The 21,110-nt window shown below is 53.4% G+C and overlaps 1 protein-coding gene across 2 annotated transcripts in view; it reads left to right on the forward strand.

Annotated features, from left to right (window-relative positions):
- Positions 1-21,110, forward strand: part of SLC24A4 (solute carrier family 24 member 4) — a gene marked incomplete at both ends in the record, with an annotated part of 190,702 nt that overhangs the window by 139,331 nt on the left and 30,261 nt on the right. Inside the window, 8 exons of one of the 2 annotated variants that reach the window (XM_081230323.1) lie at positions 593-677; positions 1,211-1,314; positions 2,127-2,201; positions 4,969-4,994; positions 6,573-6,626; positions 8,472-8,614; positions 13,492-13,661; positions 16,323-16,515. In XM_081230323.1, coding sequence (XP_081086449.1) covers positions 593-677; positions 1,211-1,314; positions 2,127-2,201; positions 4,969-4,994; positions 6,573-6,626; positions 8,472-8,614; positions 13,492-13,661; positions 16,323-16,515 — 850 coding nt within the window. The remainder of the gene's footprint in view (positions 1-592; positions 678-1,210; positions 1,315-2,126; positions 2,202-4,968; positions 4,995-6,572; positions 6,627-8,471; positions 8,615-13,491; positions 13,662-16,322; positions 16,516-21,110) is intronic. The other variant, XM_081230324.1, reaches the window with a different exon arrangement.

A 21,110-nucleotide genomic window follows, 5' to 3' on the forward strand; every position in this document is an offset into this window, starting at 1 on the left:
TGAGCAGCCAGGTGTCGGGCCTGCCATTGAGAAGGCCTTCTGGGATGCAGGAGCCAGGCTGTGTGTCCGAGGCCTCCACGTCCCACAACCTGACGTGTGGAGGTCCGCTTGGTACCCAAGGTCTGTGTGAGCACCAGAGGAGATGGGCGCTAAACTGGGGGACTCCCCGCTGAGCACCAGACCCTGTTCCAGGCACATCCAAAGATGGAAAAGACCAACCTTGCCCTCATCATCCAGCGGGGAGGCAAGCGCATGGGCCTCAGACCCTCACTGCGTGATTCGTGTTTCAGCCCCTCTGTCCCAGGGCAGTGGCTGGCTCGTGGTGGCCACTTAGAAAGACTTCATCAAGGAGACGTTATTTAAGGGCTCAGAGAGTGAACAGAAATGGACAGATGGGGGCAGGGGACAGGCGATTCTGGGTTGAGTACCTGGCAGTGTGGAGGAGGTGCAGGGAGGAGAGGCCGCCAGCCCAGGAGCTTGACTCTGGCTACGGCGCTGCTCCCCTGCGCTCTCCCTGGCTGCCAGGTGTCCAGTTAGCATGTTTACTGCCCCCACCTTACAGCCTGAGGGTGTGCGGTTGCTTCTGTTTCAGAAACTCCATCTGAGCGAAGATGTGGCTGGAGCCACCTTCATGGCTGCAGGAAGCTCGACGCCAGAGCTGTTTGCCTCTGTCATTGGTAAGAAGTCCCGTCGCCCTGAGGCGCAGGATACAGAGAGAGCCCAGGTTGGGTGTCCAGACTAGTGTGGGCATTTGTCAGCCTGAGTCTCAGTTTTCTCATCTGTAAAATGGGAGAAGTAGAGAGATAGAAAGTGAATTAGTGGTTCCCAGGGGTGTGAGGTGGAGTGGGGTACTAACAGGTATGGGGTTTCTTTTGGGGGTGAAGTGAACGTTCTAAAATTAGATTGTGGTGATGACTGTATAATTCTGTGACTGGACCAGAAAACACTGAATTGACATTTTAAATGGGTGAATTTTATGGCATGTGAGTTACATCTCAATAAAGCTGTTCAGAAAGTGGGAGCATTAGAGTAGCCGGTCCCTGAGGGCACTTCCACCTCTGGTTTTGTTGTCCTCAACCGCGGTGCTGGTGTTCTCTGATAAGAACAGCTTCCCTCCGTTCATGGGGTGGGGGACACAGAGCCGGCCCGGGTCTAAGGAAGGGGAAGGGCTGGGCTTTGCAGAGGAGTGTTTGTGCCTTTCTCTTTCCAGGTGTGTTCATCACCCATGGAGATGTCGGGGTTGGGACCATTGTGGGCTCTGCTGTGTTCAACATCCTATGTATAATCGGAGTTTGTGGATTATCCGCAGGGCAGGTCAGTGGTCTCTCTCTCCGTACGAAATGACATAGGGACAGCGTGGGGAGGCCCAAGGCCCAGCCCTAGCCGAGCCCGTAAGTGCTGTGGCTGTCAGAAACGGTTTCCTCTCCGAGCCTGCTTCCTCATGGGTAGCAGGGCTGTGCTACCTTCCTTCCACCGGTGGGTCTGAGAGCAGGAAGAGCGTCAGCTCCGTGGCTGGTCCAAGGGGGGAGCGTTCATTCAACAGCAGTAAATATTTAAGAGGCGTCTCCTGTAACTCTGACCCTGAGCTAGACTTTGCACATAGTTGGGGCCTGCCTTCGGCCTCCCCACAGGACGCACGAATCTGGCTTGTTGTTGAAACCCCATCGCATCTTCCTGGCCCTCAGAGCCCCAGGGGGACATTAGACTCAATCTCAGAGAGTCAGGCTCAAGGGTAGGCCCCGCCCGGCCGAGGGAGGTAGAGGTGGGCAGCCGGTCGCCCCCGGAAGGTTCAAACATCGGAGGGAAGAGTGAATGCCTCTGGCCTCTCCCCCTGGCTTCTGCTGGGAAACATGCCATGTGGTCACCTTGGAGGAACAGGGGGCAGCTGTGCCATCACTTAGGAGCATGATGTGGTATCATTCCGTCCCCAAATGTGACGAAGAGCACAGGGTAGCCTTGAACGGCCAGACAAGATGTGGTTCTGGTGGCACAGTTAAGATGAGCTCCGTGGACATATGTCTGCACCTGCAGGGATCTGGGGGTGGTGGGAGCCCCCCAGCAGTGTCCCCCGGCCCCCGTACCCCATCTCGCCAGCCAGTAACAGCTGATGGCCCTTTGCTCAGCAGGTGATCCATCTGACGTGGTGGGCCGTGTGCCGAGACTCTGTGTACTACACCCTCTCTGTCATTGTGCTCATTGCCGTGAGTTACCTTCCCACCCCCTCCGCCCCCCGCCTCTGCGAAGGCACCAGGGCCCTGCCCACCTCTGTCCCTGGCACTAGAAACAGAACCCACGGCGGCCCTGCCCTGGGGTGTGCTGGCCACTCACTGCAGTCATGTTGACCAGTCTCCCACCTCCGTACCTCCGTGTCCTGAAAATCTCATACCTGATGCTTTGCTTATCCATCACATCCAGGTACCACCTTGAGGGCACAAAGGCCTTGAAAAAGCTAAAGAAGGCATCATACGGTTGATGCAGTTAAGCTCAAGCACGTGCTCATCAGAGGCCTTCAGATCCTCACTTAGAGCCCATTTACTAAGGAGCAGAGTGTCTGGTTTCCCGCCTTACCGCGGAGCAGGGAAGAGAGGCCAGCTGGGAGCAATCAGGGTTGGCAGCTGGGAGCAAGGATATGGGCAGAAAAGGCAGAGGGACTGAAACAGGGATCCCTGAGGGCTCGGGTACATCATGGCACATGACAGTGACACAGCCCATGACACAGGTTACTGCCAAGGAAGGACCATGTCATCCACAGGGGAACAGCTTCCATCCAAAAGGAGCTTTAAAGTGGTGGCATGAGGGCAGGTCATTGTCAAGAGGGCAGATGCACATGGCATGCCCAGATTTCAGAGTATGGAGCATGCCCTAGAGTGACAGTTCTCAACCTAAGAACATCTAGAGCCAACTGGCTTTGATAATCATGACCCTTGTATTAGTTATCTGTTGCTGTGTAACAAATTTCCCTTAACACTCAGCAGTTTAAAACAGCAAACCTTTCTTGCTCCCATTTTCTATGCATCAAATCTGGGAGTGGCTTAGCCGAGCCCTCTGGCTCACAGGCGTTGGCCATGGTATAGTTATGTCAAGGCTCCCGTGGGCAACGACCTGCTTTCAGGATCACTCGCTAGGCTGCAGGCCGGCCTCAAGCTGTTCCACGGTGCAGCTCTCGGCTTGGGGACTGGTTTCCCTCCCAGCAGGGGCGAGGAGGCACCACGCTGGAAGCCACAGTCTGCTTGCAACCGAATCTCAGAAGTGCCAGCCCATCGCTGTTGCCATATTCTGTTACGAGCAAATCCCTAAGTTCAGGCCACGCACACAGGCGAGCATGAAGATCAGGCAGTGGGATCATCGAGGCACCTGAGAGGCTGCCCGCCACACTCCCCAAAAATGAAAGTTAAAGATAAAACTATCTACCTATACACAATTTTACAAAATCAATATAATGCCCAAACTATACCATAAAGGACAAATAAAAGTAATCCATAATAAAAGAATACATCTGTCAATGTGTAAATGTTGGGGCATGAAGGTGCTAGAACGTTGGATGATGTGATTCATTGCCCCCATATGGGAAATCTCCAGGCCCTACAGCTACCAGTGCAGACTGAGGCTGGTATGCTGGGCTGGCAACCCCATGAGCAGTGCCGACCTTGATGATGTGATTTTCCAAAATTATGAATGACTCCTGATAAAATCCTAAACAGAGCCAAGTACAATCATCCCTCCATTTGCATGACATTTAACTCACTAGGAAATTAAATATTTATTAAAACCATGTAAGAATACTTTGATTTGCAAAATGGAATTAAGGTTGAGGCTCAGGTCATTTTTTTTTCTGCTTGCCTAAATATCTAGCAGGACATTTAAGACGTGTGCCAAATACAGAAGAACTCCTCTGGTCGAACCATTTCACATGCTCTAGGCTGACTAGCACCCCGGTTCTTCACTGCCTGTAAATGCCAGTAGCCCTCCATTGGGTTATAAAAACTGAAACTACCCCCATAAATGTCCCCCAGGTTTCCCAGGTGGTGGCACTGGGCTCCCCTCTATCGAGTGCCTCTTCCTCAGAGGCTTGAGTCTGGGGAGCCTCACAGCAATGCCCAGCCAGGAGGACCCTCTCCAAAGTGACTTCCCAAGGCAGATTCTGTGTGTGCTGCCTGCCATGACAGCCAGGAGAGGGGTACAATGGGCCCAAGTCCAGACAACATCCCCCTGGTCTCTCCTGGCATCCCGTGTCTCCAAGATCAGATTGGTGGGCACTGCTCCTCCACCTTCCTGTGTGCACTGGGCCTGGCTGGGGCCGTCACAGGACTCCTCCCCTGGACCACGGAAGCATCATTCATCCATGTCCCACGTAGGCAATGCTGGGTGGAATTGTTGGGCAATGTCAGTGCCCTCTTAGGAAGCCACGGACTCCCCACCATCACCCCTGGCCTCCCTTCAAATGGTACAAATGGTCCTTTGCCCTCAGAGTTTCCAAAGGGGTTACTCTTTATTTTTTAAAAAATGACACCCCTTCCTCCCCACCCACACACACAGAGGTACCACAGATCGATCGATCAATCGATCGATCGATCGATAGATAGGTAGGTAGGTAGATAGACACAAACATACATACATACAGAGATGCCTTTTCAGTTTTTAAGATTCTTGATTTCAGCAACTCTGTTCCATTAATGAGGGCAGACCCCTGCCAGGTTGGCCCCAGTGGCTACTTGGACTGTTGGTAGCACAGGCCAGTTCTATTTGGAGACCCACCCGAGACCTCATACAGCAGCATCTACTGACCAAGGTTTCCACTAAGGAAAGGCCACCTTCTATGTTTGAGAAACCCAGACATGGAGAGAAGAACCAGCTTTCTGTGAAACACAGAACTAGCCTATGTGTTGGCTCTGGGTGCTTAGAGGTCTGCGTTTGTTCTTCTTTTGGAATAAATCTGTCGCCCCGCCCTTTATTTCTTTTGCCTTCCAGTTCATATATGATGAAGAAATTGTGTGGTAAGTTTTTAAAGTTTGTTTCTCGTTGTTCCTTTTTTTGTTAGTATCCTTGTTTGTCGGGTTCATTGAATCTTTTTTAAAATTATTTTTACAAACATAAGTTTATGAACTTGTGAAAGTAAAAAAGGGTATCATTCTGAGCAGTCATGCCTTTATTTATCCTTTCAAAGTGACAAAGATTGTTTCCCTTAGTATTCCCACCCTGCCAGATATCAAGATATATTATAAAGCTAAAATAATGAAAACAGTATGGTGTTTTGCACAAGAATAAGCATAGGCCAATATGGAACTGAGAACCCAGTAATGGGCCCAGTTCTGGGCTGGGGGATACGACAGGAATCATGACAAGGTAGTGAGTTGGGGGAGGCGGGAGAGGTCCTCATACTACAAAAACGAGGAATTCATATAGAATAAAATAACATCAGCTCCTTCCCTCACACCTTATACAAGAATAAATCCCAGATGGATTAAAGATCTCGCTGTGAAAAGCAAAATTAAAACAATTTAGGATAGAATATAGGGACTCATCTTTATGATATGGAGGTAGGAAGTGATTTCTTAATCAAGATACATAAAGCACAAACTTCTAAAGAGGTTGATATTGCCACTTTAATTTATAGGGCATGAATGTATCTTACATCCATAAGCCATAAAAACGGTTCTCTTCATTGACCACGATTCAGATCTGCATCCTGTATGTGGTTATTTGTTGGGCATAGATTCAGGAGAACTGATGTGAGCGGCTGCGTGCTATGGGCCCAGAGCATCCTTGGCCTGGGTCCTAACCCACCGTGTGAGCCAAGAAGTCTCCTTTTCCTCACCTGCAGATGGAGTTTTGAGGGGGTGGTCCGGTCATCAGACCCCTTTGTGGCTCTGCTGGGCTGTGGGCTAGCAGAGGAAGAGCTCCCCAAGATGACTGTGGCTCATGTCGGGCACATAGTAGGTCTTTAGGACACACTTGTCAGATGACCCAACAAATTAAGCTGTGTGACTCCTCAGAGGCTTGTGTTCTGAGCTACAAAAATCCCCACCATGTGTGGGGTTGAACGCTGGTTCTGCAGGACGGCGATAAGAGTGCACCCCAGAAAGACCCCCACTCAGCCCAGCCCCCATGTTTGCCCCAAGAGGCTCCTGTGACTGGCCCATCTCTTCAGGCAGTTCTTAGGGTCCCTTCCCACCTGCACCCACAGCTTCTCCTGTTGCCGGCCAGAATCTCGGGTGACCATAGGGCCTCTTAGCGTCATGACTCCAGGCCACTCCCCTCCCTGAGTCTGGGATGAGGTGGCCCTGGGCCCTCCTTTTTCTAGGTAGCTAGGGGAACTCCTCCTGAGCCGTGTAGATGAGACCCCCTGTAGTTGAGAAGGCCCCACCCTCAGCCTTCTCTGTTACCAAGAGAGCTTCAGATTGCAGGACGGCTGGGGGCTGGGGGGCTCGCCTGCATGCCTGGGTCCTGGGCCGGGCGCTGGGTCAAGGAAGGTGACAGGACCACATACCCTGCTCAGCCCGCCATGCTGGTCACACCCAGCCTTCAGCGCCGCGGGCCTCCTGGCTCTAACCAGTCTCCTTTCTGTCTTTGAGGTGGGAAGGCCTGGTGCTCATCATCTTGTACGTGTTTTACATTCTGATCATGAAGTAAGTGCCCTTTCTCCTCTTCTGGGCTGTCTCACCCCTGGTTTCACATCCTGCTTTAGCCTTTTGTCCGAGCAGGAAGAAAACCTCCTTCAGCCCTTGCGGTCACTTTTGGCCACCCCAGTTCTCTGGGGGACACCCTGCTGGGGCAGCCAGAGTGGGAGAGAGATAGTCAGACTCTGTGTTAGGGTGTTGTCTGCACTTGGGCCGGGGTAGGTGGCTGGCTGGTCGGGGGGAGGTTGAGGCCACTCCCCAAACAAATAGCAAGCGGGGACCTCTCTCCCAGCCCGGTCCACACCCCTGGCCCGTGCCCCAGGGTGACCGCTCTTCTGTTCTGTCTCTATAAATCACCTGATAATTTAATGCCTCTCTTTTGAAAGAGCTGGGCACCTCCATTTTGTCAGACTTCATAAAATGCCACCTCTCGGGGCTGCCACCTTGCACAACTGCACCCGGCACCACGTGTAGTTCTAAAGATGCAGACCTTGGCACCAGGGTTGTGTACCCTGAGGCCCTCCGGAAGCTGCCCAGGTCAGAATCATCTCAAAACTACCCATGATGAATTAATATTCACCCATAAAAAGGGAAGGAAATTCTGACTCATGCCACAAATGTGGATGAACCTTGAGAATATTATACTGAGTGAAAGGGATCCAGTCACAAAAGGACAAATACTGTGCGGTTCCACTTATGTGAGGTGCTGAGGAGACTCAGACTCCTAGAGTCAGGCAGCAAATTAGAGATTGATTACCAGGTGCTCAGGGGAGGGAGTAATTAATGACTCATGGTGAACGGGAACAGAGTTCTGTTCGGGATGCTAAAAATTTGGGAACTAGATAGTGGTGATGGTTGCACAGCCTTACAGATGTAATTACTACCACTGAATTGTGCACTTAAAAATGGAAAGTAGGGCTTCCCTGGTGGCGCAGTGGTTGAGAGTCCGCCTGCCGATGCAGGGGACACGGGTTCGTGCCCCGGTCCGGGAGGATCCCACATTCTGTGGAGCGGCTGGGCCCGTGAGCCATGGCCACTGAGCCTGCGCGTCCGGAGCCTGTGCTCCGCAACGGGAGAGGCCACAACAGTGAGAGGCCCGCGTACCACAAAAAAAAAAAAAAAAAAAAAAGGAAAATAGTTAAAATGGCAAATTTTATGTGGTATGTATTTTTCTACAATTAAAAGAAAAAAAAAAAGGCTACCCATGAGCTAAGCCACATTCAGGTTTGTAACTTTCTCCTCACACCTCCGCAGGTAATTAAAAAGGAAAACACCCCTGAGGTTTACGACGCTATGAATCCCCCCGTTGACCTAAAACGTTTATAATGTTTTATAAAAATGGGTGATACGCTGTCAAACTGCAAGAGAATGGTCCTTAAACCGTCTCCTCTCTGAGTGCCTTTCAGTGGGGCCGCCAGCCTGGGGTCTGGGATGGAGTCTGTTCTCGGTATGGGCAGCAGCGCTGGCTGGGGTGGTACAGGGAAGGGCCCCCAGGCAGCCCACGGGAGCAAGGCCAGGCCTGGGAACACCTGCTTCGAGCCTGTTGCGAGGCTGGGCTGAACTTCTTTTGTCAGGACAGGTTTATAGCACGCAGAAGTAGGCGTCAGTCATTTTCTTGGGCTGAAGGTCTCCTCTGGCCCCAGGAGGCCCGCTCAGGAGGAGCAGGCCCCCTGCGACTGCACATTATCCCAAGGTTCCTGTCAGGAGCCTCTGTCAGCTGGGTTGAAAAGCCTCAGCCCCCCCACCGGCTCCCCCAGGGCCATGCTCACTGCAGGTGCACAGGGGAAGGAGGCGGGGGAGGGCCCTGCGCAGTCCACCCCGCAGCTCTGACCTCCCGCCTTAACTGACTTGCAGGTACAATGTGAAGATGCAGGCCTTCTTCACAGTCAAACAAAAGACCATTGCAATTGGCAACAGGGTCAACAGTGAGCTGGAGGATGGTAATGATTACTGTGATAGTGGCTCTGATGACCCTTCCATGCCATTGCTGGGGCAAGGTAAGGCTGAGCAGACAGGAGCGGGCAAGCCGTGTCATTGCAAGTACTCTCCCCTTCTCTTCCGTGTGCACGCACACTCCCTCTGAATTGTCACTCTTCCCCTTGGCCACGGGACCCTAAATAAGGAGGGTGCATCATGTAGGAGGTGTGGCTCAGATGGGCGTTTACTTAGATGGGAGAAGGATGAATCAAGAGTCCACGGTCACAGGGCTTCCCTGGTGGCGCAGTGGTTGGGGGTCCGCTTGCCAATGCAGGGGACATGGGTTCGTGACCCGGTCCGGAAGGATCCCACATGCCGCAGAGCGGCTGGGCCCGTGAGCCATGGCCGCTGGGCCTGCGCGTCCGAAGCCTATGCTTCGCAACAGGAGGGGCTGCAGCGGTGAGGGGCCCGCGTGCCGCAAAAAGAAAAAAAAAAAAAGAGTCCACAGTCACGTCCTCGGGGATCGCTCCAAGCCTCCCGAGGAAGTCTCAAGCCCTGCTCGGCTTTCCTGAAATGCAGTGAATTACATCTCTGACCCATGTCAAAGGCCAGTGACAGGAAGCTGAGGACTTGGGAAGGCAGAGCAGGCTCGGTCTCCCTGTGGTTTCTCAAATGCCAGGCCCAGTTCTGGAGAGCTCTGTTCTAGAGAGACCACCGGCTCCTTGCCCAGATGAGCAGCAAGGCCGGGAAGGATGCCACGGAGCTTCGAGGACTTCCAGACCCACCCCCGAGAGCCCTGGTGGGAGCCCCTTCCCCTGGGGACTGTGGTCTGGTCTCCTCAGCTTCTCTTTGGCCCCTTGTCCGGGGGTTCTGGGCCTCCGGAGCCCGCCCGTGTCTGTCAGGTTCCCCAGACGTCTGGGCCCGAACGGCTCCTGCCTTGGAAACCTTGTCCTCAACCCTTAATCCAGCCAGTTACCAGGTGACTCCATCTGTGGGGACAGCTGCCAGGACGGCGACAGAGTTCACACTCTTTCCCATCCAAGACCTGTGTTAAGGCCTGAATAGATTCCTGGAGTTAAGATCTGGAAAAAAACAGCGTAAGCTGGCATTGTTGAGTTCCACCCACAGTGTTTCTAGAGGCCTCCTTTAACCGGGAGAGAGCCCCGTGGACCAGCTACCCGAGGAGTATTTCTCCTTTATTCTTCATGGCTTTGGGCAAGTCACCCCCTCTTTCAGGTGACTTTAATTCCTTTGTGGTGTCACTGATGTCTCAGAGAGGACTGTTTGCCAGTGTCTGGAACACATGGAGGCCGAAATCTATATTCCTAGGCCCTCTCCCCAGCCTCCACCCCGTGGTGGGTCAGGGTAGGAGCTCCCCCCATGTGCTCTCTGGGCAAGCATGTTCTGTCCCGTCCCAGGTAACCCCCAGGAGGAAGGCACCTGTCGTTGGTGCTGAGTGAGGGGTGGATTTCTCCACGTGGGAGGAGGGAGGCTGGTGGGGAGAGGGTGTGAGTGCGGCCAAGGCCACAGCCTGGCTGCCGAGGCCCACCCGCGGGCGGGGTGAGAAAGGAGGCCTGCAGAGGGTGGGGCTGTGCCGTGTGTCCTGTTCCTTGAGCTCGAGCAGGCTGCCCCGGGGAGAGCCCATTTCCAGGACAGTCTCACAAGGGGAGGGAACAGCGTGGCTGCTGGTCTGGATTTTAGCTCCACGGACACGGCGCGTCCCCACCCACAGTTTCTTTAGACAGAGGCTGCTCCTGGCCGCCCTCGTCCAGGGAGATCAGTGCTCCTGGGATCCTCTGGACCTCTGTGGCAAGAAGAGAGATTCCACACGCGGAGTCGTTCAGGCCAGTGGGAAATAGCCGCATCCTCGGGTGCCAGCCCCGGGAGCTACCTGCCTCCCCTGTGGCTGATGGAAGAGGCCCGTCCCCAGTGCCACGGGGCAGGGACGTGAGCCACTTCCTCTTCCACAGAGGTCCCAGCTGCCCCAAGGCCACAGCCCGTGCGGGGCCTTTCCAGGCGCTCCGTGGTGGCCTATCTCCCTCACTTTTGTACCCACGACAGGATTTCCCACAAGTTTATTGCTTTTCCCCAAATTTCAAAGCCCAGGGCAGTTTCTAAAAAATTGGAAGATTAGACACAGGATTGCCCCCGGGCACAGGGAAAGGTGCGAAGATAGGTCTCCGTCCAGCTCTCATCAGGGTGAATGCACTTAGATAAAGGCCAAGGAGGAAAAGATTTGGGGGGTTGGGGGGATGCAGGCCTGGAACTGGAGAGGTGGGAAACCCAGAGATACAGCCCCAGTTGGTGGATGCGCCTTCCCTCCCAGAGGGCCGTGTGCAGGGCACTGTCTGCTAGAAGCAGACAGACTGACAGGGGCAGGGAGAAGGAGCGCCTGTACCACCCCGGGGGGTGGGGAGGGGCCTGAGGAGACCGGGGGCTTCGGGACTTTGCCTTTTCTCACGGTGCTGCCACAGAATCTTTCCAACACGGAGCTTCTCTCCTCTGGTCCTCAGCCTTCAGGCAGGTCGTGTAAACTACCCCATCCAGGGTTGTCAAAGATTGCTGGCTACTAACTTATTTCAGGAAAACACACACGCGCACACCCCTGACTTTGCTGGTATCAGCTTTGGTATTTCCCCGTATATGTAAAATCAAACATTTTTAACCCAACCTCTTGACAGGAGAGGACACACTGCCTTTTTACCCCCACTTCTATTAAATACCTTTATGTACTTAAATGTTCTTAAAGGTCCTACAGTTCAGCTCACCAAGTCAGCTCGAGCCAGTTTGCTCTCTTGAGGGAAATAGCATTCCTCCAACTTTGTTCTGCGTACAGTTGTTTGGGGGGGGGGGGTTTCCCTACAAGTTTTACACATTTTTTACATCACACTTCAGTTCAGCTCAAAAGAGCAGAGCACGATACACCAAGAAAAGGTGATGAAGACAAAGGCAGGAAGGCACCCCTTCGTGTCCTATCACGGCTGGGGGTCCTGCCTCTCCCTGTTGGCTGTCAGGTGGCCTTGAACACGGACTGACAACCAAGGCCATCTTGACCACTGGCTGGGCTCACTCTGGGACCTTTCCAAGCTGCCCTGGCCCTAGACACAACTTTGGCTTGGAGCAGGGAGAGAGGGAAGGATACCTGGCCTTAGGCTGAACTGCCCAAGAAACATGCTATACTTGATTGGGTTACCTGCTGGGCAGGCGCCCTTGGCTTGGACATACCACCCTGTGCTGCCGCTTGGTGGGCAGTGCCAGGACAAGGTGCCTAAGAAGTCAGGTATCATGGCTCTTCCCTCCTCCTGAGCTCGACTGTTCCCCCAGGTGGTGCCCATGATAGGGCTGGCTCTACCCACAGAGCCTGCAGCTGTTTTGCTGGTTTCCCCCTCCCTCTGAGGTGGAGGCTCCAGAGGAGGGAAGGTTTCCTACAGCAGGGCGGGGCAGCGGGCACGGGGGCTCCCGATCCTCAGAGTGGGACCGAGCCAGGAGAGGGGCCGTCCAGAAGGCCAGAAGCCCCGAGCATCGAAGCCCCTCTACTAACACCCTCCTTCACATAACCCCCTGGCATCTGGGCCACCCTCAGGAATGCTGCCCCAGACTCCCCGGTGTCCACCGCACACTAATCATCTCTGGCAATCTCTGTTGGCCTTTGTCTCCTTAACTCTTCTCCTCTTCTAAATTGTAAGTAATCTGCTTTCATCCAAGCGATAACACATGGATTTAAAAAGCAAAATCCGTGAGTCCAACGCACACGCCTTGTTGGCGGTTAGTGTCTGTCTCCGAAAAAAATGCATGGTCCTCCTGGCTTTGGTTCTAACCACACGCCTCCTGTCTGCTGAGCCTTGCTGCCTCTTTGGTGAGGGTGTGTGTGTGGCTGGTGTGCATTTGTTTGTGTTTGTGCCATTAACTCTTGCTCAGGTTTGCGCTCGACTACTCCTGGTTACCCTGTTACCCAGGAGGGACACCCACCGGGAGCTGGTGACCAGTGGAGAGGGGTGGGCACATCTACCTTGATAGCCCCTTGGAGGCGAAAGCCCCCCTGCTTCTGTGTGCTGTGTTCTGGAGTGCTTCTGTTTCTGGACCCTCTGGGGCTCTGGAATTAAATGTCAAACCCCCCAGGACTCGAGCTTGGAGCATGTTTGGGAAGGTGGCAGGGCAGGTCTGGGCACTGGGGAGGTGTGTTCTTCAGCCTCATGAGTGGAAGCAAAGGGTCAGAGAGAGTGGCCTCCCTGCTGGAGGGTGCTGGTTTTACTGGAGACACTGGGCTCGGCCAGCGGCTCTCCGTGCACCCTCCGCAAGCAGGCTTCTCCTGGGTCTCAGCTGCCTCGCCCAGGGCCTGTGAGCCAGATCTTTGACCTCACTGCCTACCTCATGGAGAACAAATTTGGAAGCATCCTTTTGTGCCAGATGGAGATGGTTCCTCTAAGACAGAGCAGGTGGCCTCATGGGAAGTTTAGAGCCGGTGCTCTCTGGTGCCTCCCAGCATTTTCCATTCCAGGGGGCCCTTGTCAATTTGTAAAGTTTTGTCTGAGCCTCTGGAAACAGCGGGAAAGAAAGGTCCTCTCAGAGTCAGGGGTGAGAGCTGGCAGGGATCCTGTCCGCTTTGTAGGTGGGCTGCCCTGTGAGGCTTAAATGAGGAACTGAAAGACCCTTACCATTAGCCAGGACTGGGCCCCGGAAGAGAGGGGCAGCGATTGGCAGAGGGGCTGGCAGTGGAGATGGGGGAGTGGTCCTGTAACAGGGGGACTTTGGGGCTCTGTCCAGTGCTTGCAGGCGGTTCAGACCCAGGGGCCCACTTGACTAAGGGGAGGAGCCGCAGCCAGGCTTCCAGGCGGCTACTGGCTGCCGAGACCACAGCCCAAGAAGTCTGCGCCCGAGAGGGGAAGTCAGTCGCCCCAGCCCTCGGGTTTTGCCCCGGGGGATCTCAGCACTAATCATGGCTTTGTGCTCAATGTAGTGAAGGAGGAACCGCAGTACAGCAAAAGCCCAGTGGTGATGGTGGATGAGGTCATGAGCTCCAGCCCTCCCAAGTTCACCTTCCCGGAAGCAGGTTTACGCATAATGATCACCAATAAGTTTGCGCCCAGGACTCGTCTGCGGATGGCCAGCAGGATCATAATTAACGAGGTGAGTTGGCTTCAAGGACCATGAGACCGTGAGAGCGAGTGGCCTTGGATGGGTTCTGGCAGTGTGAGGAGGCCCTGGCTTGTCAGCACACTTTCTGGTGTTGGGCCTGGGGTGTCCTCTGCCAGGCTGGCATTTATCGCCACACCTGTTGAAGGAAGGAAGCCCAAAAACCTCACCCACAGGCAGCAAATGGTCTTATCGGGAAGGATTTTAAGGCAGGTAGCAATCAAATACCACGGTTGCATGTTCCACTAAGTATTTTGTCAAGTACTAGAGTAAAACTAATTGGAGAAAGACTAGTCTGAAGTATGGATTGTTTATTGTAACTGTTACTCAGGGCAAAAAAAGAATGAATACACACCTGTTCTCTGTGAGTAGAGCAACTCTAGAAGGAAACGGAGAAACTTTCTGGTTTGTCTCTCTCAGCATGTGGATCCGTCACCTCCTTCGTGTTGTAACCTATGCCTCTTTTCTTTCTTTTTTTTTTTTTTTTTTTTTTTTTTGCGGTACACGGGCCTCCCACTGTTGTGGCCTCTCCCGTTGCGGAGCACAGGGTCCAGACACGCAGGCCCAGCGGCCATGGCTCACGGGCCCAGCCGCTCCGCGGCATGTGGGATCTTCCTGGACCGGGGCACGAACCCGTGCCCCTGCATCAGCAAGCGGACTCTCAACCGCGGTGCCACCAGGGAAGCTCAATATGCCTCTTTTAATACAACCTCATAGCTGCAGATTTCTTTTTCAAGTATAATTCTCTATTGATTCCTATTAAGCTCGAGTCATGACCCCCTCCCATTGTTACCATTCATGTTCCTACTGGGTCACGTCCCACCTCCTTACAATTCTGTCCTTGCACAGCTATTTGGGGGTTTTGTTTGTTTTTGTTTTGTTTTTAATAAGGATGACCTTTCATTTCCCTCTTTTTGGGTAGAAAAATATTATGCCTCCACGTCTGGCCCTGAGTCTCAGATGTAGATCACTTTGCTCTTTTGGGTGGGCTAAATGTTGTGGACACACGTGTAGGAAAAAAAGTTTTAAATTTCCACTCAACCCTAGACTTCATGATTTAGGAGTCCCTGCCTAAAACCAACATGAAGGCAGTTAATGGTCAATTCCTCTTTCTTTTGGAAAAAATAACATGCCTCCATTTTAAGGAATAATGACTCCCCCCCCCCTCTTTTTGCTTCCAGTAACCACAAGGGTAAGTGTTAGGCACACAGTTGTGGAGTATTGCCTTGGGGACATGTTTACTGACTCTTGGTCTCCTGCTGAAGTAACTGGGAAGGATATATGTGTCCATGTGTGATGATCGTTATCCACAAGGCCTAAAGCTGATCCATAAATATTTTTAATGGGAGCCAGACAAAGATGAGCTGTGAAAAGGCAAACAGATTCTTGGGAGCATGAAAACCTGTTGATTTCTTGAAATGGGGCCTCTACATTTCCCTGGTTTCGTAGAAACCCACAGTCTTGGCGAGCAAAGTCAGCTTCTGCTTGGGTAGAAAGGAGGCAGCCTTGGTCAGTAGCTACGAGGAGATGGGGGAGGGAAGGGGACGGGTTGGTTCAGAGCACACCCATTTCATGTGGCAAAAGACTTGGACAGCAGAGGCCTTCCGAATGGCCACTAACCCAATCAGGATGCTCAGCATCATTAGTTGTTAGGGAAATGCAGATTAAAACCACCATTAGATACCACCACCCATCCACCAGAATGGCTAAAATGAAAAGGATTAACAGTATCAAACGTTGACCAGGATGGGAAGCAACTGCAATTGTAATACGTTGCTGGTGTGAGTGTAAAATGGTTCAACCTGCACCTACCTTATGACCTAGCAATCCCACTCCTAGATAAATACCCAGGAGAAATGAACGCATATGTCCACAAAAAGACATGTACACAAATGCTCATGGCATTCTTCATGATAACCAAAAAGGGGAAATAACCTAAAGGCCCATCAACAAGCAAAGGATACATTGTGTGTTATTCACAGGATGGAGTACTATACAGCCCTGAAAATATCAAATGACTGATGTGTGCAGCAACATGGATGAACCTCACAGATATTCAGTTGAGTGAGAGAAGCCAGACATAAAATAATATGTACTCTTTGAATCCATTTATAGGAAGCTCAAGTTCAGGAAAAACTAGTTGATGTTTATAAAAGTCAGAATGGAGTTACCTTGGTTACCCCTGGAGAGAGGGGACCCTAAAGGAGTCTTTGGAGGGGCTGGAAATGTTCTATATCTTGATGTGAACCATCATTGGGCTGTTGGACACATAATGTAAATGCACTTTTTGTGTGGAAAAAAAATATTTTTAAACTATGCAAAGTCTCTCCTGTGTGACTGTCTTCAGGTGGTTTATGACCATCTACTGGGGGATGCAGAATGATCGCTGTCATCCAGTGGCATGGGACGGGTTGTCAGGTTGGCGCTAAGAAGAGGAGGCCCAGGGCTCTGACTGATACCCTCGCTGGTATTTGTCCAAGTGGAAATGAGCAAACTTAGCTGGAGTCCAAGGTCCTTGGGCCATTTTTCAGGCAAACCCATCTCCAGGGGCGTCGTTCTCGAAACCTTTTAAGGGCTGCCACATGGGAGGAACAAAACAACAGGGCGACACTTTGTCACACACCTGGGTGTCTGTCTTGCCTCCTGTCCACACAGAGGCAGAGGCTGATCAACTCGGCAAACGGTGTGAGCAGCAAGCCACTTCAGAACGGGAGACACGAGAGCATCGAGAACGGGAATGTTCCTGTGGAAAACCCTGCAGAGCTGCAGCGGGAGGGGGAACAGCCGCCGCCACCCCCGGAGCCAGAGCTGGTCGAGGCCGCGTTCCTGTCCCCCTTCTCCATGCCCGGTGAGTTCTGGGGGGGTGGGGCTCCCGGGCTACACTGCTGGGGGCTCTGAGGGTCCACCCCCGGGTCTTCAGGATGGAGAGCTGGACCCATGAGGGCGGGGGAGGCTGGTGGGAAGGGTGGGCATTAAGTCACTCGGCGAACACCTCCTAGGTGCTGAACTGTGGGTTAGAGCTGCACTGGGATGCAGGCACTGCCCAGGGTTGGGGAGCCTGTGTGCCAGACGGTCGGCCAGATGGAGACTTGGGAAGTGCCAGTAACCCCTAGTGACTGCACTCAAATGCCCAGGGCATCGAGGCTTTCTCATGCAGTTAGAAAAACAGCCACGTATGTTATTCTTACGGACATGCTCAGACTCTCCAACCCTTCCAGCACGGGCAGGCTGTTTTGCCCATGCATTGTATATTTGCTGGGACAGGATATTCTAAGGCCATAAATGACCTTCAGACAGTTACACCTTATCTATTTGATGACATCTCCTACCTATAAATAAGTCAGAACAGGCGTGACTCTACCCCCAGCCCTGAGTGTCCTCCCATCTCATTGGATGGTCCCAGTGTCATCTGACGGCCAGCTCCGTGCTGACCTCACCTCTGCTGCATCCACACTGGCCTCCTCACTGTCCTTCCCAGAACGTAGCAGGTGTGCTCCTGCCCCAGGACCTTTGCACTTGCCCTTTGCTGGAATGCACTTTCCCCAGTTATCTATATGGCTCCTTTCCTCACCTTCTTTGGGTCTCTGCATAAATGTCACCTTCTCGGCGTGGCCTTCCCTGACCACCCCAATTTAAATATTTTATATATTTGGTTATCTGTGTCTCCCCGGCTAAAATATCAGCTCCGTGCTGGCCGAAATCTTGTCTGTTTCATTCACTGTATCCCCAGTGCCCAAGCCGACACATAGTAGGTGCTTAGTAGATATCCGTCAAATGAATGAATTCAGGAGTTCGTGTGCGAGAGGATCCCCAGACACAAACAGTCTGTCTTCATCTTTAACCAAACTCCTCTGCAGTCCATGATGGGAAATGAAAGCCTGAACTCTTTGGCCTCATCTCGGAGGTTTTTTTCTTGGTGTCCTGCCATTCTGCGAGGCAGGAGAATTCCAAATTTTCAAGTCCAGAACTTGATGTTTTTCTGAAAAGAATTCTATGTTTTTAACACCAGGCTTACAGACCGCACCTGATTTGGGACATGGCTTGGGGGGATAGGGGGGAGAGGCTGCCCCGGCCCCTCGTCCCCATCTTTATGGGGACACTCCTGCTTCCCAAATAGATGGTGTGGGCCCTCCTGGACTGGGATACTCTGTCACCATGCTTCATCTGGAAAATATAGGTTCTATTTGCAGTCACAGGTCTTCCTCGGAGTTTCTGGATTAGAGTCTCCAGAGCTTGCTGAGCACAGCTACCCGGGGGCTCTTCTCCAAATTCAGGGCCTGGTTCCCAAACCCAGAGAGTCCAAGGACTGGAACAAGGCCTGGGAATCCGCATTTTCAAACCTTCTCAAGGGGATTCCTGGGGCCTAGGCCAGGTTAGGAATTGCTGCTCCTGGTCAGCACCTCCCAGCCTTCTTTCACATTAAGGGAAGACCCAGAAAGTGGAATGTATTTCCCCCACTGAGGTCACAGAGGGGCCCAGCCCAGGGGTTGGGTCCTCCCCAGGGCCCCCTCTGCTGACCAGAAGGCTGAGGGATCTGTATCTCGGCCTGCCTCTAAGACATCCCTGGCACGTCACCCCACCTTCCGGAACATTCTGTGGGAGCAAAGGTCATGCTCAGCCAGCTAGTCTGGTGGGCTAAAAGTCGAACTGTCTTTGGGTGGGAGCTTGGCCCCTGGGGCTGGGGCTGGGCCACTGAGGGAGGGAGGGGTGGTCTTCGCCAGATCCTGGAAACCTGTATCAGATCATCCGTTTAGATATGCAGGAATAGGAAGCTTTCTGTGGGGCGGAATCCTGGGAGGGAGGTGTGTCCACCCAGAGGAGAGCCTGCTCCAGGGCTGGTGGACCAGGACGGGCCTGCCCCACCTAGCGTTTCTTACTTCTGTGGTCCTGAGAGGTCCAGACACAGTCCCCTGGGTACTGCACATAGCCTCGAGCCGTCACATCCCCAGCCAAGTCCATGTGGGGCTGAGAACAGGGGCTGTGATCACCAGTGGGGTTTCAGTTCCTCAGTACCTGGATGCCAGGTGCCAGGGAGGCCTGGAGTGTGGCCACAGAGAGGGAGATGCATCTGTTGTCCAGGAAACAGCCTACCTTGCTGGGGAGTCGGACTGAGAAGGAGCTACTATTCGGAGAGTTCTGTTCTCCAGCCCCAGGAGGCGGATGCAGTCCCCATCTTACAGACATGGGGCCTGACGGGGCCACCAGCACCACCACCCTGCGCTGCTGGTCCATCTGGATCCTGGTCCCGATGCCGCTCGTCATGCAGGGCTCTGCAGGAAACCAGGGAAGGGACATGCCCTTTTTGGTAGCTGCTCCTCTATAAAGTGAGGCAGCCGCCTGTAAGGGCAACTCATCTTTCCATTTCCTTGAAACCTTGAGTTTGGCAGGACTTTGTGGGGTGGCCCCAGAGCCAACTACCTCCTCCCCTTGTCCTGGTGCCAGGATCTGATGCTCCTTAGAGAAGTGGCTTATGGGAAATCGGGTCTAGCTTCCTGCAGGGACTCTGGGCAGGTCACCTCCCGGGGCGGGCGGCGGTGCTTCTAATGCTGCTCTCTTGCAAAGGCCAGGACCAGGTCCCTGCCAGGTTCTCTGCACCCATGAGCCCTTCCTCAGGGAGCTCTGCCCTTCCTGGCGGGCAGGGGCTTCCTGTTGAAGTTGGTTCCACATTCCTCTTCAAGCCAGGGGCTCCAGGACATTCCCCTGGGCCGGCCCGCAGCAGAGCCAAGTGCTGTGAGCTTCCGCCCGGTGCTTGCCTCTCCTTGCCCTCAGGATCGGGCCGGGGCTTCCTGTGTCCCTGCGGAAAGCTCCCTTTGTGTCCCTGCGGAAGTGTTTCCAGGTGTTGCCCTGGGAAACCACAAGTGACTTCCTCTCCACCTCCTCCTCCCCCCTCAGTGTGGGAGCAGGGGTGGGAACAGAGTTGCGTGGCTGCCGCCCGTTGAGGTGTGTACAGCAGCCGAGGGAAATCGCGGCTGGTGTGGACAGAGGCTTACAGGAACTTAGAGCCAGTCGATGGGACACAGCACCTGTGAGAAATTCCGAGTATCCAGCTGCAGGCCCTCCGTCCACCCACTCACTCTCCTCATCTTTTCAGCTCATCTCTGGTTGTGGCATCACAATCATCTGGGACTGTAGGGAGGCCCTGAGGGGCTTTCGGGGTGGATGGAGCTCATGTTCTCCTAAACTGGACCCCAGGAAGGAAGCGTGGGGCCAGGGAAGGGATAAGGGGGTGGGGCACTGGGAAGAGGGCAGAATCCGTCCCTCTGGTCAGCTTGGAACCAGCGTGGCTGCAGGTGTCAAGGAGTGACCCCAGGCCATCTGGTGTGCAGCTGTTCTGCATGGTCGGGGACAGGGTGGGAGGCAGGCTCTGGAGTCCAGAAGTCCTGGGTTCGAATCTCGGTTCTACCACTCACCAGCGCTCTGGCCCCGGACAAGCTGCTTCACCTCCTAAACGTCAGTTCCTCATCCACAAAATGGGCCGATGGCATTTGGGTCTCTGTAAATAAGATAAGTAAGTAAGATAGATCTTTAGACACTGCCTCTGTGCACTGTGTGACACATGGGTGCTCAGTAAATGTTCATTTGGATCACGATGTACTTTAATCTCATGGTTTCTGTCATACCCAGCTTCGCATTCCCTCTCCTGCTTGGACCATAAGCAATGTTCTAGAAAGGTCGCGGGTGCCAGAATCCCTGGAGACCTGGTGCTGTGCTCATCCCCAGGGTCAGGGAGAGGGAATTAGTCTCTGCTAGGTGCCTCCTATGTGCTGGGCCCTGGGTTTCAGGCACTTTGCAGACAGAAGGATTTTTTTTTATAGATTTATTTATTTATTCATTTATTTAATTTTTGGCTGCATTAGGTCTTCACTGCTGCACGCGGGTTTTCTCTAGTTGCTGAGAGCAGGAGCTACTCTTCATCGCGGTGCACAGGCTTCTCATTGCGGTGGCTTCTCTTGTTGCGGAGCATGGGCTCTAGGCACGTGGACTCCAGTAGTTGTGGCACGTGGGCTCAGTAGTTGTGGCTTGCGGGCTCTAGAGTGCAGCCTCAGTAGTTGTGGCGCACGGACTTAGTTGCTCCACGCCATGTGGGATCTTCCTGGACCAGGGCTCAAACCTGTGTCCCCTGCACTGGCAGGCAGATTCTTAACCACTGTGCCACCAGGGAAGCCCCAAGAGGATTGTTTTAGTCAGTAAATATTTGGGTACCAGACTGTTGTGGGCCTTGGGGATCCAGGTGGGAACAGGACAGCGACAGCCATGGAGCCTGCCCTCTGGGACCTTCCAGGCTTGCAGGGTAAATCTGAGCAGATAATTGCATGATACACTTTATGTAGCATCTCCTGCCCTCACCACACAGCTGAAGGGTAGGTGAGGTGGAAACGCCAGCCGTGCCCTCCGGGCTCTGCCCACCCACATGAGGCGTCACTGGGCTTGTGGATCAGAGCC

Source organism: Mesoplodon bidens (assembly GCF_964165515.1).
Source record: "Mesoplodon bidens genome assembly, chromosome: 3".
In the NCBI taxonomy this organism is placed as follows: Eukaryota; Metazoa; Chordata; class Mammalia; order Artiodactyla; family Ziphiidae; genus Mesoplodon; species Mesoplodon bidens.